The following is a 17,525-nucleotide window of genomic DNA, read 5'->3' on the forward strand; positions in this document are numbered from 1 at the left end:
CCAATAACACTAAGCTTGATGCTTGGACCATTCCACTCACCATCCTCCCAGCGCAAAGCCCTGTCTGCATTATTTGAGTACCTCGAGGACATTGGCGTCGCTACAACACTGTAGCCATCTCCATAGCGTGTGCAGTCAAGTTTTTTACTCAGCGCCCTTAAACAGGACTCTATTCATTCTTACTTTTTATTCTTTTTTTATTCTTATCTTTTGTCTCCTACTCTTCTTCTTCCCCCTTCTTCCTTTGTTTCCTTCTCCCCCCTTCCCCGCAGAGTAGCATGTCAGCGAATTCATGCTGGCACACCTCTCTGTTTTCTCTGTAATAAAGAGTCTCTCTCTCTCTCTCACGGATTGTTCCCTCTCCCACCGCTCCAGGAGAAAATTCCTGTGGACGCTCATGTACCAGATATATTCGCGGTTGCGAAGCACCTTCCACGAACTTTCACCTCGATTCTAAACATTCTTGGTCAGTGCCAGTTCTTATTGTCACGTGTTTTCCTGACCAGACGGGTTTCCGTCCAACCCTCGATTTCATTCCGATGTCTTCTCCCGTTGCGCAGGAATCTACGTGCGGAATACGAATCGAGCCGAGACGTGACACCACCAGCTTCCGCCGCTTCGTTACTATCGGCCCGCGACTTACGGTGCAGCCGAGCGTTCTTACCTCCTCGCGGGAATTTATAGCCAACGAGGAAATGGCGCGCGGCGAAAGGAAAGGCGAAGCGGCCAAGGTCCGCCAAGCAGGGACAGTAAGAAGAGAGCTAAAAAAAAAAAAAAAAAAGGAACGGGGAGGCGCATGCGACTGGCCGTCACGTCGCACGCGCTCGAAACAACGCTTAGCGACGAGCGATCGAGGAAAAGGAACGCGGATCGTGTCGCACGCGCCATTAATAACGTTGCAGACGATTCCTTCCTATACCGCAGCAGAGCAAGAAAGCTCTGAACCATTCGTAAGACGAGCAGCATTGGTTTCAGTAACCGCCTGTATGTACAATGTCGCTTCTAATGGTTTCAATTGAGACGTCAGTAATCATTAAGGCTCCTTTACGTTTGCTCCGGTCATTGTTTAGCTTTGGCTGAAAATTAGTGGGGTGTGTCCGGTAGGGGCGCACCGGGGCCCGTGTTCATTTTACTTGCGATTCCATAATGCATTTCGGCGGTCAGTAATGAATGGGAGCGATGTTAATAAAGCGTTACAACAATCAGTATTGCTTAAAGAAAAGGGAATGGCGCGTAAGTGTACGGTCACGTGAACATGGCTTCCAATACGCCATCATCATAATAGTAGTGATCATCATCACCATGACCATGTTTGTGTCCATGGAGGACCATTGCAGGACGAAGGCCGCTCCCATTTTCCCCCTGTCATTGTTGCCTTGTCACGCCCAAGTCTAATTTCAATTGGATTCTGATTTTCTTCCTCCGTTAATTTAATGGCGTTCCTGTAGTTTTAGTCCCGTATCTCTAATATTCGCTCTGATGTTTCATAGGTTTTTAGTTCGCCGCATACACCTAGCCGGAGTCCATCCTTTCCTTTTAATTTGAGCTACTATGTCTTTCAGCAGAGTTCCTTCTCTGATATGGAATGCGCGTTTCCTGTCCCTAAGCGTAACTCCTACCACAGATGACGATTTATCCGCGACAGGAAAAGTAGCCGTATATTTCAAGCTACTGCGAGCTGCGGGCACGTGTTCCGGATGCGAACTTAACAGCACGGCGTCGACTTTTTATATGTGCTGCTCAATCAGAAGCAAAGCGGGGAAAAATGAAGAAAGCGATACCCGCAGCAGACGACAGAAAATATATTCATTACTGGCCACCCGTGACGAATGACAATAGTCATCCTAGCAGTGGCTATGTTTACGCTTGGGCGACGATGAGCAAGAGGGAGGCGGTGTCATTGTCTCACTTAACGACTAGGACGCCAGAAAAACAAAGCGTTGTCGAGCGTAGAGGTACACGAGCGTGCGCTAGTCACAACGACGCAGTAAAACGCAGATCGAGTCTAGCAGACGGCACACAGCGCTTGATTTCCATTCCTGCCGCGGTGACAGGCGCGCCCGCCCGCACAGGTGGTATGGTCTTGCTTTTTGTATTACACTCTGGCTGAGGAAGAAAAACAAGAAAGCTAGAGGAGGTCAGTTGGTGGCCTTGATTCGCGCGCGCCTCAAGCGCTTTCGAAAACGCCGTGTCGCTAGTGCTAGCAGCGCCCGCTAGGCTCCCGCGTGGCGCTGCGGGCGCTTGGCAGGCGCTGATTAAAAATACAAATGGATAAATAAACGCCGACTCCGTGGTCTCCGCGCCTCCTCCTCTTCTCCTCTCTATCAGTTGCCAGCACGCTTGTATTTCGAGGAGTTGGTGGATGTTCTGCGCTTATGGGCGCTTGCTAAATCCCGCTTGCGCGCTTGTGGTCGTCGTGGTGTGAAGCGTCGTTTCGTCGTCGTCGTCGTCGTCTTCTTTAGCCGGAGAGGTGTGTTGTTCGAAATAGTCACGAGGTGAGAACACAGTGAGGACGCGCAGCCTGTGTTGTTGCTAGTGGTGCTACGGCCGAGGACTACCCTCCGCGATCATGTGTACGTGAGTCGACGTGGTTTGTGAGTGCGCGCGTTTAACCGGACTGCTACCCCGGCGGCCGCCGCGATGTTTCTGCTTGTGATTGCTTTCGGTCTAGAAAGAACGCGATCTAGGTTACGGCGGCCGTGCCGTCTGGAGCTGCACTTTCTTCGGCGGAGCGCCTCGTGAATGCCGTCTGCCGAGGGGGCGGCTGCCGTGGGGCGACGGCTTTTTTTCCCTTTTGTTTGTTTTCAACTGCGGTGTTCGTTGATCAAGATTGCCCCAATGGGCACCAACCTTCCCTCCCTCACCGTACCGTTCTAAAGAAACAGAAACGGCCGCAACTTTCGCCTCGACCGCGCAAACTTCTCGTGGTACTGGTTTTATTATTTTTTTTGCTCGTTCGTGAACCATCTTTCTTTCGACTGCCCTCTTCGCTTTTCAAAACTAAATCGGTTTCAGTGAAACTTAGGTCACTGCCGTCGTTGGAGTTGGCAACGTCCCAAACGCGGCGCTTGCGTTGATGGGACTGGGTTTTGTTTCAACGTCTTGTGACAAACGCACCGGAGGCTAAGCTATATCGCTCATTCATTATCGCCCCTCCCTTTCCTTTGTTTTTCTCTACCACGACACAGCGGCCCAGGAGAGTGGTGAAGGCGACGACAATATGGCCAGCAGCTACGCCAAGGTATGTTGTAGCTTTATTGCCTGCGACCCGGTTGCAGACGATCTGCCAACTGTGAACTAGCAGACGGCACAGCTGCGGCTGTCGTCTGCGCGAATTTCGAACTGCTTTTCGCGCTTGCCACCTGAGCAATTGCGAAAGCGTGACCAAACCTTTGTCATTTTGCGCTGCTTTTTCGCGTATTTTGATTATTTTGCAGTAGTTAGCGCTCTTTGGTGTCACGACGGCGAAAAATAACTACGTCTTGTTTTTACGTCCCCGTAACGTCAGCGAATGGACGAGCTGCGGAGGTCCTTCAAGTTGGGCAAGACGCGGCCTACGAGCTATCGCATCGAGCAGCTCAAGGCTTTGGACCGATTTCTCGTCGACTATCACGACCGCCTCGTCGACGCCCTAAAGGAAGACCTCAACAAGGTCAGTTGATCGCTGACGTTGCCGTCTCATCTCGGATTCCGCGTACGCGGCCGTAAGGTGTTTCGCCTCTCGCGCTGCGTGCTTTGATAAGTGGGCCGCGACCAACCCGGTGAAATTCCTGCGGCTGCCGGCAGGGCTAGTGAATTTTAGATAACATTGGATGTCTACGTATTTAAACTAGTTTGACTAGGCTGTGAAGGGAATTATTTACGCTTCCTCTTATTTACGTTTCTGTTAAAAAATATGCGCATTCGGAGAAAATGAATAACCCAAATTTTGCTATAAACAACATTGCCTAATATATGACTAGACTTATCTGTGTCTTGAAGATACATCAAGCATACCTGCGGGAATATTTGAGCGTCATGTTGGAAATAACCTTGCAGACTTGTTATGAATATGTTGAACATGCGGAAGGGATATGTGGTAAATTTGTTGGATGTACGAAGGAGTTGGGCCAAGAAGAAATCCGTAGCGATTGTATCGATAAATTCTGAAATTCTGCTCATGGGGAAATTTTGAAGGGCACAAAATTAAGAAGTTCGCAGAGTCAAAGTCAACATTTATCGTGGTTTGTAAAAATTCTTTTCTCTGTACAAATTTGTCACGACACTGTTAATTCTGCAACTGTATAATTTTCATCACCAACCATGCAGGGAATAAAATTGCTTAGTGTCAGTGCACGCATTTGTATATATGTAAGAAATAAGTGTTTGATTCTTGTCAAATGTGAAATGTTAGTTTCTCAATAAAAACACGTGTGCCCAGCCAACACGAGTGCAAAAGAACTCAGCAGTATTGTTCATATAAATCCGATAAAATGCACATCCATTGAAACCAATGCAGCGAGTTGGAAAACCCATTTAGTTAGATGGACGTATGACAATAAGAATTCTGTCAAATTAATTTTTGCCAATAATGCGTGTCCTGGAGTTATTTGCAAAGACAGTATGTGTGATCAGTTTTCCTAATAAACGGCATACTTTATTGACCGCGCCGAATAACACAAGCACTTAGTTGCCAGTTTTTTCAATCGTTATTGCTCCGTAACCAGTTATTTCACACGAATGAACACAGTACGGCATTCAAAGTAAAGCGTTGTCTAGAGGTCGCTTAATTGTAGCAGGCTGTCCAAAATTCTGTGCTCTTCCACATTGTGAAGGAGTCTGAAGAGTGCACGAAACAAAACACGTTTTTTTGCAATGTGCGAGTGAGCACACTTTCAAGTAATCAGCTCAATGAAACTGTTAAGGACTAGAGCTTTATGCTAGTTGACAAACATGGGGGGCTCTTTGTCGCCCTCCCATAGAAGCCCGCATATTCACAGCAGACGGCCATTCCACAATGTTCACAACTTCAAAGCGAACTACATAATTGTGACAAACAAACAAAACTTCTGTAACAGTTATTTACTTTGCTGTGAACTATTTATGGCAAGTACCGTATTTTCACGTGTATAAGGCGCACCAAAATTGCGAAAATTTCAGGGGTGAAGAGTGTATAAGGCGCACGTGTATGTGCGAGGTATTTCCTTTGGTGCAGCTGCACCACAACGCGCATTGGGCCGTGATGGCCCTACAGCAGTAATAGCGATCCAGCCACTGTTATCCCATTGACGGTGCTTATTTTGCGCACACAAGCTCAACAATATACTACCAACCTGAAAAAATGTACGCGGCAAGTCATCTAGTCAGCTATGTAGGTTTTTTGCATAAACAAATGTGTAATGTTGCTTGAGTAGTAGATTAGGTCCATCCTCTTGTGTACAAAATATGCGGGCAAATACGCGGGGATATTTTTTTTTTTATTCGTCGACGGAAAGTGGGAGTACGGGTTATATGCAGGGGCGGAGTAATACATGCGAAAATACGGTAAATGAAACTCGGTGTAATGATAGCCATCTTAAGGCCAATTTTTATGATTTGTTTCGGGATATTTGTGCTCAAGCAAGAGTTAGAGCTGTTTTCTGTAGCCATACTCCCACCATAGACGGCTGACAGCAGACAGAAATTCCGTAACGTTTATACCACTTTGCTTTAAACGAACTATTTATGGCAAGTAAGTGAAACTCTGCATAATTATAGTTGTCCTCGCAGGCAATTTCAGTATGATTTTTTTTTTTCAAAGATACTTTATTAGAGTGAGTTACGGAGCACTTTAGGCTAGCTCTAGAGTGAGCATGTGCGATTCTCTGTCGACGTGACATCCGTTGGCGCATGCTTAATGAGTAAAGCGAGACAAATGCAGCCTGGCCGTAAAACTGTCCTGGCATGTCCGTAAAGTGCTATATCATGAGGCCACCAGGAAAATTGAAGCGCTCTACATTGAATTATTGCTTATTAAGGTGAAGGCCTTAAATTCTCTATTCTGCTAGAATACCATCGTTGCTGTCTGGCACAGAGTATGGCCGCTGCTGTCAAAAGTAAATAAAAAAAAACTTTACCATTCGTTTGTAAAGAAGGTTGAGGGAAGCGCGGAAGCTTTCGCACATCAAAAAACTGCGTCAAAACCTTTGCTGAAAGTATGTCCAGTCAGTCATCAAACCTTCAGACCTGAATCGCAGTTGAAGAACGAACCCAGGTGACAATTTTTAACACACTGACTAAACGCAGCTACGAACGATACCGGTACGTGGTGTATGAGGTAAAGGTATAATACTATTGTACGCCTTCTTCATGATTGATGCATGTATTGGCTTGTCTAGAACTGCTCATTTTTTGCTATTTTTCTAGTGACCGTTTTGACACAATGGAAGCCTGATTTCACGCATGCATGCCCTGTGGCTGGAGATTTTGTCGGGGCTTTCCGGTCGACCAACTGGTCTATGGGGAAATGCATTAGCTTTTTGACAGGACACCATTGGTACCACTAGGAAAGCGTTCGCTTTGATAAAAAACACAATAAAAACACAAGCTCATGTGGGACTTGAAGCCGGGTCTCCAGAGAGTGTAGTAACACTGTGCTACTTCCGCATGTTGGCAGCAGTGGAATAAAAGTTACAATATGTGTAACCTGAATTTGATGGCATGTGAGTAGAACAGGACAAATCAGCCGCTCAGAATTCTGGGAAAAGCTGACACATGTGTTTCAAGTCTACTTGTTGAATCAGTTTACTCTAAAAGACGAAGAAACGAAAGGAAAAAACGTAGCACAAACACAATGTAGCAGCAAAGGGGCCTGTTAATGTAATTTGCACTAGAAACGAAGCACAAGCGAAGAGACGCAAATACGGTATAGCAGCAAAGGAGTTATTTATAAGTATCACCAGGCTTTTGCCGCATTGGCTCAGTGGCTAAGGCGCTATGCTGCTGAGCCCAAGGATGCGGGTTCAATTCCCGGCCGCGGCGGCCGCTTTTCTGATGGAGGCGAAAATCAAGAACGCCCGTGTGTTCAAGATTTTGGCACACGTTAGAGATCACCGGGTAACCAAAATTAATCCGAAACCCTCCACTACGGTGCGCCTCATCGCCTGTGAAGCGTCGGCACGTTGAACCCCCATAATTAATCAATCAATCGCCTTCAAAGCCAGAAGCAGACATAAGTGGCCTGAGGGATTTCTTTGAAAGTCTTAAAATCCGTCTTGAGAAATATTTTTGTGTGCATTGCTAATTCTGTGTGTAAGACTACTTAAATATAATATCTAATTTTTGATTCCCTTGTAGTTTGATGTATCTTGGTCCTTGTGTGAGCGTAGAACCCTTTTCGTGGTGCAATTGATGCCACTCCTGATGGTGAGACTAGCTAATCTTGTCAAATGGACAGATAACGCTGAAATCTGTAAAGCATTAAATGTACTTTGCTTCATCGCACTACATCAAGAACGCTTTGGTTCTGCTCAAACTTTATTGCAGGGGACAAACATTGTCTGCAGCGGACTCAACATGCTGTATTTTATCTTTTTGCTTTTGCAGTAAGTGTAAATTTAGAGAAATTTAAGCCGTAACTGTCCACATAAATTAAATCTTGGTACGAAGTTCAGGACGTGACTTAGTGTTTGCGACTTGATTCCACATTTTGGTTTACCATGTGCTTTCACTGTCCAGGAAAACCCTGTGGTCAGCAGACACTGTGTCATAGGTGCCAGTAATCACACCTGAAATGTGCGAGACTCGAGTGAAATATGAAGCGCGCTTCGCGAGCATTTGCCTTTAAGAAATTTCAAATTTATCTCTGCAGAACAAGTTTGAGAGCGTGCTCTTCGAGATCCAGTACACCCGCAATGAAATCAAGGGCACCCTCATGGAACTCGAGAAATGGGTGAAGCCGGAAAAGGTAAAGACTTGCCATCTCCTTAGTGCTGCACTCTTTTATTTCTAGAATGGCACATTGTTTTTTCTGTTGTCTTGTTGGGAATTTCTTTATGCTCTGCATATCCCTGCCTCATTGATACATTTTTTATTTGTGCACATTTATGCCTGTATTTGCCCATTTCATTTTAATGCGAAGGCATTAAACGGTGCATCAAGTGAAAAAGCCAGCCTTCGGCATTTAAAGTTTCATTGACTGTGACGCGTTCCGTAGCATGTGCATCGGAAACAAAATAAAAAGCTGCAATATGTTCCATAGCACATGCTATGGAGTAAAAAGTACGGTGCGGGCATATGGAAAGTCACATGGAAAAGTGGAGTGTGTCTCTTGTTAAACGAGTTTGATTTTTGCATGCGACGGGCTGAGCTTTGCCCGGAGCAGGGGGCCTTTCTGCATTTGATTGCACATTAATACTTAAGCATTTACAGCGTGTAAGGAGTGCTTAGGTGTCCTCAGATATTTGTTTTTCTGGTGTGGTCGTCATTTCATACCCCATCATTGTTCTCAGCTTGGCCTTCAAATTCTCGTTGTATCCTTTGTTGTAGCTAGATAGTGTAGATAAGAAAGCACCCAGTGACATGCGGGGGATGTCGCAATACGGTGAATCGCGGTCTTCTAACTTACGGGCAAAACAAATACCCAAAAGTCTGCTACGAATTTGGGGCTCGAATGAGCGATCGGTATGCCTTGTTCCTTAAATTTCTAGTGTTTGAGCACAAGTGAAGAAAAGATAGCCCAGGTCCAACGCTTGTAGACCTAGTTAATGCGAGCGAAAGAAAACACTATGTTCTTGGTGTTTTGGGAAAATTTACCTTTGCTTGAGAGGACATGGGTTCGATTCCCGGCTGTGGCGACCGCTTTTCTGATGGCGGTGAAAAGTAAAAACGCCCGTGTTTTTGACATTTTGGCACACATTAAAGATCCCTGGGTGGTGAAAATTAATCCGTAGCCCTCCACTACGGCGCGCCTCATTGCTTGCATTGCGTCAGCACGTTAAACCCTACAATCAATCAACCTTTGCTTGAGATTTCACAGCGTGATGTCTAGCTATATCTACTCTGATTGGGTTCATCCTTTGACGTGCGCTGAAGAGCACAGACAGGCCAGCTGGTGCTCTGTCTGCAATGAAACTGAGTGATAAAAAGCAGACGAAGCAGCCATTTTAGCCTCGCCTAGTCATGTGGTACAGCATGGGCGAGACTTCGAGCGAGCAAAGAGATAAGAAAAGTGCAGCTTGCGTGCTGCTGGCTGAAGGTCACTTGTGACGCGATGAATGACCTTGAAAAATGTAGCGTAGTAAAGCTTCCGCTTCAAAAGGCCATGATCCTCTTGTTTAAAGGGAATACATGGGTCTTAGGAACCGAAAAATCGCCCAAAAAAGCATTTTTTAGGTACCACTTTTCTCCTGATTTGCACAGTTTTTTTTTTCTCTGAAAATTCTATACATGGAACAGTACCAGGTACTTATACGAGCCGTAGAGGCCCTAGATCAACAAATAAAGTTTTTCATAATTCCCCTCTTTTTCGCCATGAGTGGTATCGCTGTGATACGAAATTCTCGAGAGGTACATCCCAGCATGTAGTGCAGCTAGGAAGATCATTTCTTTATCACTGTGAGGCTCAATGTCTAAACCATGCAATATGGGAAGCAGATTTTGCATTTTGTGTTTAATTAGTGTTATTTTGAATGGGATAGCAGGAGTACTGCTAACCTAAAAGATAAAGTTCACGAGGGTGCTGCTTTGGGCCTGTTGGTATGACATGACGGAATCTTGAAGCGCTAGGACACAGGGACAAGTGCTTGTGTTGTCCCACTCGCTTGTCCCTGTGTCCTAGCGCCTCAAGATGCCGGCTAAAAGATAAAATTGATGTAAACGTGTATGATTTCAAAACAAAAAAAAACTTAATTCCCACATTTCATTCTCCACAACATCTGGTATCTGGTCATGTCTTGCTGGTAATCTTTTGTTAAATTGTATTTTTCCCATTGTTCTCAAGAACAATCAAGAAAAAATTTTAACTCAGAAGCTAATTACCTCACATCAGAACTAATTAGATATTTGAAATGAGCTAAAAAAACTGAACGAGCCCATGAAGTTTCATCAAAATTAGTTGGAAAGCAAAGCAAAAAAAAGCCCCCTCTACCATGAGACATGAGGACTGGGGCTCAATGATGGGGGTACTGATGGCCCCCCCTCCCCTTTCTGCAGGCCCCCAAGAACATCATGCTGATCATGGACCAGGCGCTGATCCACAGCGAGCCCCACGGCCTGGCCCTGATTATCGGCGCGTGGAACTACCCCGTCCAGCTGACCCTGTGCCCGCTCATCGGGGCCATCGCGGCCGGCAACTGCGCCGTGGTCAAGCCCTCCGAGCAGGCGGCCGCCACGGCCAAGCTCATCCAGGAGATGGTGCCCAAGTACCTCGACCCCGTGAGTGGCACGCGCCTTTTCACTTTGAGGCGCACGCCTTGAAGTACTTTCTGGAAGTATTTTAAAGTGTTTTCTGGCGTATTTTCTGGAATGCACGAGGTACACAGAATTGCATGAAAGATTAGAGTGTGCGCGGAAAAAGGGAAACAGAAGCGCCGGAGGAGGGTAGGCCGCAACCGCACATTCAATACGAGCCACCTTGAGCCCTCTTGAGGGAGCCACCGATGGGGCAATTAAAAAGCTCCTTCCTTGCAGTGGCGAGTGGAGCGAGCTTTGGAGGGGGCTGTCCAGCGGTGATCTAGGGGTGACAAGCGTGCCCGCAAATTGAGGTGAAGAAATACTATCGTCTGCTGAGATTGGGCAGGAAGCTACGTTTGGGTAGTTTGTCGGAAGTGATGATCCACCATGGTGGATCATCACTTTGCCGTGGGACATCTTGGCCTTAATTAAACCCGTGCTCTTGATGGCGCGCGCGTCAGAAGCTGACAGTGGGTGGACCAACAGTTGGCTTGTGATAGCCATTGTCTACATGTCACCCAACACTAACCACATTCGTGAAACTATCAATGTTTAAAGTTTAGAATCGTTCATGAAATCGTTCTGCCGATGGGGAAATTTGAAGATCTTCCAGCAATCGTCCATCAGTTTTTTCTTTCCTTGATCTCGAAGGTATGAGTGATGATATCTCAAACTGCTCGTCCTTGAAGCAACTTCAAGCCATTACATGTACGGTAGCATCTCGTAAAATATTAAAATTTGGTCATGCTGTTTATCCCATATTTTTCTGCACATCTGACAACATGCTTGTGTATGTAGTGTTGGCATCCCCTGTACCGGAATGGGAGGAGCAGTTGTTTGAGGAAGGAGGAGAGTGATATGCACATTTAATGGGCACTCTTGCTGCCACACAATCGGGTGGCCTTGCTTTCCAAAAATTTATTTTAAGTGGGTAATATAGAAAGTTGTTACATTGTGTTTTGTGTCCTTTAATTACCAAATGTATGTATTTGATATTCGAAGGCGGTCTTTTGCTGTTTTCTATTTGTATTAGAAAATTTCTTTTTTTGCACACCCTTGGTTTTATCTCTTACTTTGGAAATGTTTCAGGTCAGTGATATATCAGCTTTCTCACATAGCAGTAAGTGGAGTGAGTCCACAAGTGTCGGACGTCTGTGTTTTGCCTTTCCTGGACACATGTCTGGGAGACAAAGTACAACTTAGAAAAAGTAGCTTCTGCTAACTCACTCTAACCCAGCGAAATGGATTTTTAGTAGAAAAAAAGGTGCGCAATATCCAAAAACTTTTTTTAGTTTGTGCTACACGATGGGAGAATAGTAAAAATGGTTATCAGCGCTATTTGCTCATTCATATTCAAGTGGTATGATGTGAATGAAAGGGCTAGTAAGTTGCCACTGTTTTGTCTATTTTCCTTCTCATCTAGCTCAGTGATGGGAAGGAAGTTTGCGATTAAAATTGCTACCGTTGTTATTGGATCAATGCAGTATTTCGAATGAACCGGTCTTGTGTTTTGTCTTTGTGGCCCCTTTGAGCGTGTCGCAATCCCTTCCCGCCGTTGCAGGAGTGCTTTGCCGTGGTCGTGGGTGGTCCCAAGGAGTCAGCGGAGCTTCTGCGGGAGAAGTTTGACTACATCTTCTACACGGGCTCCACCACGGTGGGCAAGATCGTCTACGAGGCGGCCCAGAAGCACCTCACCCCAGTCACCCTCGAGCTGGGTGGCAAGAGGTGAGCTCTACCCGCCGCGGTGGCTCAGTGGCTAGGGCGTTGTGCTGCTGAGCACAAGGTCGCGGTCCCTGGCCATGGCGGCCACTTTTCTGATGGAGGCGAAAAGCAAAAACGTCCGTGTGTATGAGATTTTGGCGCACGTTAAAGATCCCCAGGTGGCCAAAATGTATCCGGAGCCCTCGAGTATGGCGTGCCTCATCGCCTGCATTGCATCGGCGCGTTAAACTCTACAATCAATCAAGAGGTGAGCGCTGAACCTCCCATGCGCTCCGGTGGCCAGACCTAGGGATTTGTTTCTAGGACGGTTACTTCCACTCGCAGCTTGAAGAAGGTCGCTGCGCTGAGAGGCCAGTTCTAGGAACTCATCCCTAGGATTGATGACTTTTGCTTCCACTTATCGGCTCTGGGGGAGGTTTTTCGGTATCCGGAGGACGCCTCGCTAATGTAGAAGTTTGGGTAGTAGGTGGCACATGACTGAAAACAATGCAAGCATGGTGTTGAAAGCAAGAGGATGTGGGAACGACAGCGCTGAGTTTAGTTCCACTTCTTCCTCTTTTATATTTACAAGCATCTCACATCTTCCCTGGGCTCTGTCCCTGTTGCGTATTTTGCAAAACTGTTCAAAACCTTGTTCCTCCAGCATCTTGTCTGTACTACTGTGTCTGATGTAGTGTTGATTTTATTGCTAAACACTCTATCAGTGATTGGTTCGCGACAGGGTGTTGGGGATTCAGGCTCGTTTGGCCATTTGAATTGTTACTTGCAAGTGATGGCTCCTTTGCTTTTTAAAAGCTTTTTAAAGGCATTATCCATTGCGATACAGAATTCAGATCTTTGTATTCGCTGTGTTGACAGTCCATTTGAGACGATGGTTCCCGGGCTCGTTGCACTGTGCCATGGAAGAGGCTATATGCGACTGTTAACAAGTTCAAGCCAAGGCCTTTCTGAGACAGTCTGACCTTTTTCGAGAAGCGAGGGGGAGAATGCACAAGCACTGCACCTTCGAATGTTCCACACTACTCATGTACTCATGCTGGAAGAGAACGTCGATGTTTTGGGGACATAACATATTGGAAGTCCAATTGGGCCTGTTCAAGATACCATTGAATCATTTGGAAGTGCAGTCGGTTCCAGTTGGTTCAATGGTGCTTTTGACAGGTCCATTTGGAACTCCAAAGGTTTTTTTTGGCTGGGATATATGTCCTTGTTGCTGCACAACATACTTGGCCATGTACTCATGCTGGAAGAGAACACTGATGTTTTGGGGACATAACATAACATATTGGAAGTCGAATTGGGCCTGTCCAAAGCACCATTGAACAAATTGGAACCAACTGCACTTCCAACTGTAAGTCCAAAAGTATTTTTCGGCTGGGTATGTCCTTGTTGCTGCTGCACAACATACTTGGCCCTACATGGTGCACTGGAATGGCTCTGCAATATTGCCGGTTCAAGGCGATGCTTCTGTCTCCATCCTGTTTGCCTTTACTCATCATCATCTTCATCCGTATCATCATCATCACCATCATCTTCAACCTAATAATCTTCCACCAACTCTCCTCCTGGTATTTGTCCTTCTCCACCTGCTGATTGGCACATTTGTCTTCATCATCAACATTGTCCTCCTTCTCTTTGTCGTCATCCTGTTTCTCCTCCTCTTCATCAACATCTTCCCCCTCACCATCTTCCTCGTCCTTTTGGTCATCCCCCTCCTCTCCCCGCAGCCCCGTGTATGTGGACGAGGCGGTGGACATGGAGGTGGCCTGCCGCCGGCTCATATGGGGCAAGTACGTCAACGCTGGCCAGACGTGCATCGCCCCCGACTACGTGCTGTGCCACGCAGCCGTCTACGCGCGGTTCGTGGACACCTGCAAGCAGGTCATCACTGAGTTCTACACCGACCAGCCCAAGGAGAGCAAGGACCTCGGCCGCATCGTCAATACCAACCACACCAGGCAAGGAAGGCTGCGATTCGCCGGAAGTCTGGGTGGGAAATTTGAAGCTGCGCTTCTCCACTGGAGTCGGACGGGAAAGGGCAGCTTTGTACCCGAGGGACTGGTCAGGGATTGCGGTAGCAAAGTTGTGGCGTGGCTTCGTTATTGCCACGTTCAAGCTTGACCGCATGAAAACATTTTGACTTTGATGCAGAGATCAGCTTCCTTGGGGGTTGTGGGTAAGTTCGCGGATGTGTTGAGAAACGGAAGCGTTGTGGTCAATCCCCCACTGTGAGTCGCCCTTCTTATCACAGCAGTCACGTGCTCTTTGCAAATCTGGCGCTATCTTGGGCAAGTAAAACAAAGCACATGAGTGTGCAGGGAACGTTTAGACAAATTCAGTGCTGACTAGAAAGGGTTGATCTTCAGGACAATACAGAAGACGTATAAAAAATTCCAAATGGTGTGAAAGGTAAAAGTTGGAAGGCTAGTCTATGTCGTTATTGAAGTGTGATGATGACATTATTGTGCAGTAGGCAACACAGTTATTTGTGTAGTAGTAGTTTTGTAACTGTGTGCAAGGAGGTATGACAGTTTACTTTTTTGTGTGTATGTGTGTGTGTAAATTTAAGTACGGAAGCTACAATGTTGTAGGTCTTGAGGAACAACAATGAATGCTCGTAGAGTGCCCCAACTTGTGAAAATTAAACCGAAGCTCTCACTTGGTTGGTCAAAAACAGCAAGAGCTTGACGTTTCTTTGTTCAGCTACCACAAACTTGGTAGTGGCTCTATAGTTTATTGCTCGGAATACTAGCACCCTTCACGACACAAGTCTGTAGCGGTAACAGCATTCCAGAAAGCTGCCCCTCTTTTGTTAGAATCTCCGTATTTTCACTGTTTGCATGCAGCTATGTTGGTATATACGGGTCTTCTAGGTTTCAAAATGTAAAACCTGCATGTTTGTACAGTAAAACCCCGTTACAAGGGACACTCAAGGGACCCGGGAAACGTGTCTCTTGTAACCAAGGTCATTTGTATGCAATGTTGCTAACATGGCGAACATAGGAAAGCCAACCAAAATATTTAATTCAAATGTCTCTTGTAACAGTGTCTCTTGTTGCGAGGTTTTACTGCATTGTACATCATTAATTCCTAAAAACCTTAAAGTTGCACATAGACTATGCAAAGAAAATTGGTAGGTTGATGCACAACTCAGCTTGTCAGTAAATGGTCATCGAGTCTAGAATTTCCTCCTATCTCAGCATTTATTTCCAGTTTGCGACATCAAGTCTTGAGCCAGCTCTTCCTGTCATTTCATCACAGGCGGATAGCCAAGATGCTGGAAGGGGTGCCGGTGGCCTTTGGCGGAGACGTGGACGTAGACAGCAAGTACGTCGCACCCACGCTGGTCACAGAAATCAAGGGGACCGATGCCCTCATGCAGGAGGAGGTGAGTGAAGTTTTGAAGCGAACGCCACTGGTGCTGTTGCTGCTGTTGTTGTTCGGTCAAGAAAATGGCTGCCTTCGTAAAGAGCAACTACCGTATTTTCCGGTCTATGAGTCATACTTTTGTATAAGTCGCACCCCCCTCAAAATGGCAGTTTTTCCGAGAAAAACTTATATAAGTCGCACCGGTGTATAAGTGTGTACAAAACGCACTCGTTAATCAGGTAAACCCGTAGAGGATCAGTTCGTTAGAAAGTTCAGCGAAAGTACATGGTTGTGGCGGCCGCCGCCTCTGAACGCATCCCCCGGTAAGCAGTGCTAGACAAGTACATATACCGTCCAAAGTCTAGACAGAACTAACTCAAAAATGGTGTATTGATACACGCAGATGGCATGTACTTACAGATGGCGTTTAGGCAAAACCATCGAAGCCGCCTTCTTCCCATTTTCTAACAGATAATTCATTCATTTAGACCATAGAGTTGTGTCTCTCAACGTGCGCTGACACCACACAGCGCACAGGCACCTTTTCGAGCGCGGACCACGTGCGGCCACCGCGTACCAAATTAAATCCATACATAAGTCGCACCGGTAGGTAAGATGCACCAACAAAAATTTCAGAAAAGAACTGCGACTTATACACCCGAAAATACGGTAAATAAAAAGCACGTGTGATCCAATGGGATTTGAACCACTGAGCTATCACTGCACGTCGCTAGTGACAGAAAAAAAGTTGTTGCCTTCGTCGTCGTTCCTTTCTTCGTGGTGCATACCCACTACTTAGGGTATTGGCTAGAAAGGGGGAGCTTTGAGCAGCTAATGTGCCTGCTTTACATAATTCACAAAGCTCCGAATTGGAAGCGTAAAAGTTGTCGAATCGCATGCGCCTCGCGCTGTAAGTGGAAGCAACAGAAGCAGAGAAAGAGGCGCAGGCATGGGGAAGCAGAAAAGAGGCAGGTAGAAGCAATCCACGCCAAAAGAAGCAAACGAAATGCGTTCAGGTGCGTTCTTTTTTTATCACCATTTTCTTTTTCTGCTTTATAATAATAAGCCTCTTGATGTCACCTGGACGATGAAAGCGTCTTCTACAGCGTACAAACATTTTTTGTCCTGTCATGGCAATCTGTTGTCTGCCCCCACTCTTGTCGTGTTCTCTTTCTTCTGCTTTTCAGTTAGCAATTCCAGCACTTAAATGGTCCAGCTGTTTTTCATCCTAGGCATCACCACTTATCCCATCCCATCACCACTTATTTCTCCCACTTGAGATAGGACGTCTTGTGCACGAGTTTGTGCCCTAATCCACGATGCTCATTTTTTATTCTCAAGTGCCGTGTCTAGAATCCTTGTTTCCATCGCTGCTTTCCCTACCGCACCAACTAAATGAGTAAGGGACACTCTGTCCTTAATGTTTCCAGCTAGCTCAAGTCTCGCTGAGCTTCGTGCCTGAGCATTCTTGCTGAGTGTACGGACTAAGTGGCGAAGTTGTAATTGCAAAGTGCAACACGGTCTTCTTGGTTGTAGATCTTTGGCCCCGTGCTGCCAATTCTCCGAGTCAACAGTGCGGATGAAGCAATCGAGTTCGTCAATGACAGGTTTGTGCGTCTTTTTGCAGTATGCTGTGGCCTATTCTGATTTTTTTTTTTTTAAGCATACTCAGCTTAACTGTCTTTGCCCCAGCCGGCAGCTTTGTTGAATAGGCTCAAGATTCTTTGATTGTGTTAGCTAAGATTAAGCCTGATTTCCTCTATAAATCACTTGTAAAACTGCGTTTGAGAACCGTTCTTCCGGATTTTATTTGTCGATGTGTTAGCGTTACAAGCTTCTCACGATTGATCATGTTTGGTTTTCATCCTTCAATTCAAAATTATTGCTTATGTCAGAGTATGAAGCTATGGGGCATTTCGACTTTGGCTAATTTGATTCTCCGCCCCAGGTGGAAATAACATTTTTTTCTAGCTGGATTATTGAACCAGAAATTTTTTCTAGCTAGAAATTCAGTTTCTAGCTCA

General features: G+C 46.0%; 1 protein-coding gene across 1 annotated transcript in view; it reads left to right on the forward strand.

Annotated features, from left to right (window-relative positions):
- LOC144162565 (aldehyde dehydrogenase, dimeric NADP-preferring-like) overlaps nt 1-17,525 on the forward strand; it is a 166,659-nt gene that overhangs the window by 122,530 nt on the left and 26,604 nt on the right. The window contains exons 5-12 of the mRNA XM_077693154.1: nt 3,189-3,241; nt 3,509-3,652; nt 7,829-7,924; nt 10,171-10,392; nt 11,972-12,135; nt 13,860-14,090; nt 15,394-15,520; nt 17,038-17,108. Of these exons, the coding sequence (XP_077549280.1) occupies nt 3,189-3,241; nt 3,509-3,652; nt 7,829-7,924; nt 10,171-10,392; nt 11,972-12,135; nt 13,860-14,090; nt 15,394-15,520; nt 17,038-17,108 (1,108 nt within the window). The remainder of the gene's footprint in view (nt 1-3,188; nt 3,242-3,508; nt 3,653-7,828; nt 7,925-10,170; nt 10,393-11,971; nt 12,136-13,859; nt 14,091-15,393; nt 15,521-17,037; nt 17,109-17,525) is intronic.

Source organism: Haemaphysalis longicornis, unplaced genomic scaffold (genome assembly GCF_048455015.1).
Source record: "Haemaphysalis longicornis isolate Haplotype H1 unplaced genomic scaffold, Haemaphysalis longicornis Haplotype H1 scaffold_12, whole genome shotgun sequence".
Lineage (NCBI taxonomy): Eukaryota > Metazoa > Arthropoda > Arachnida > Ixodida > Ixodidae > Haemaphysalis > Haemaphysalis longicornis.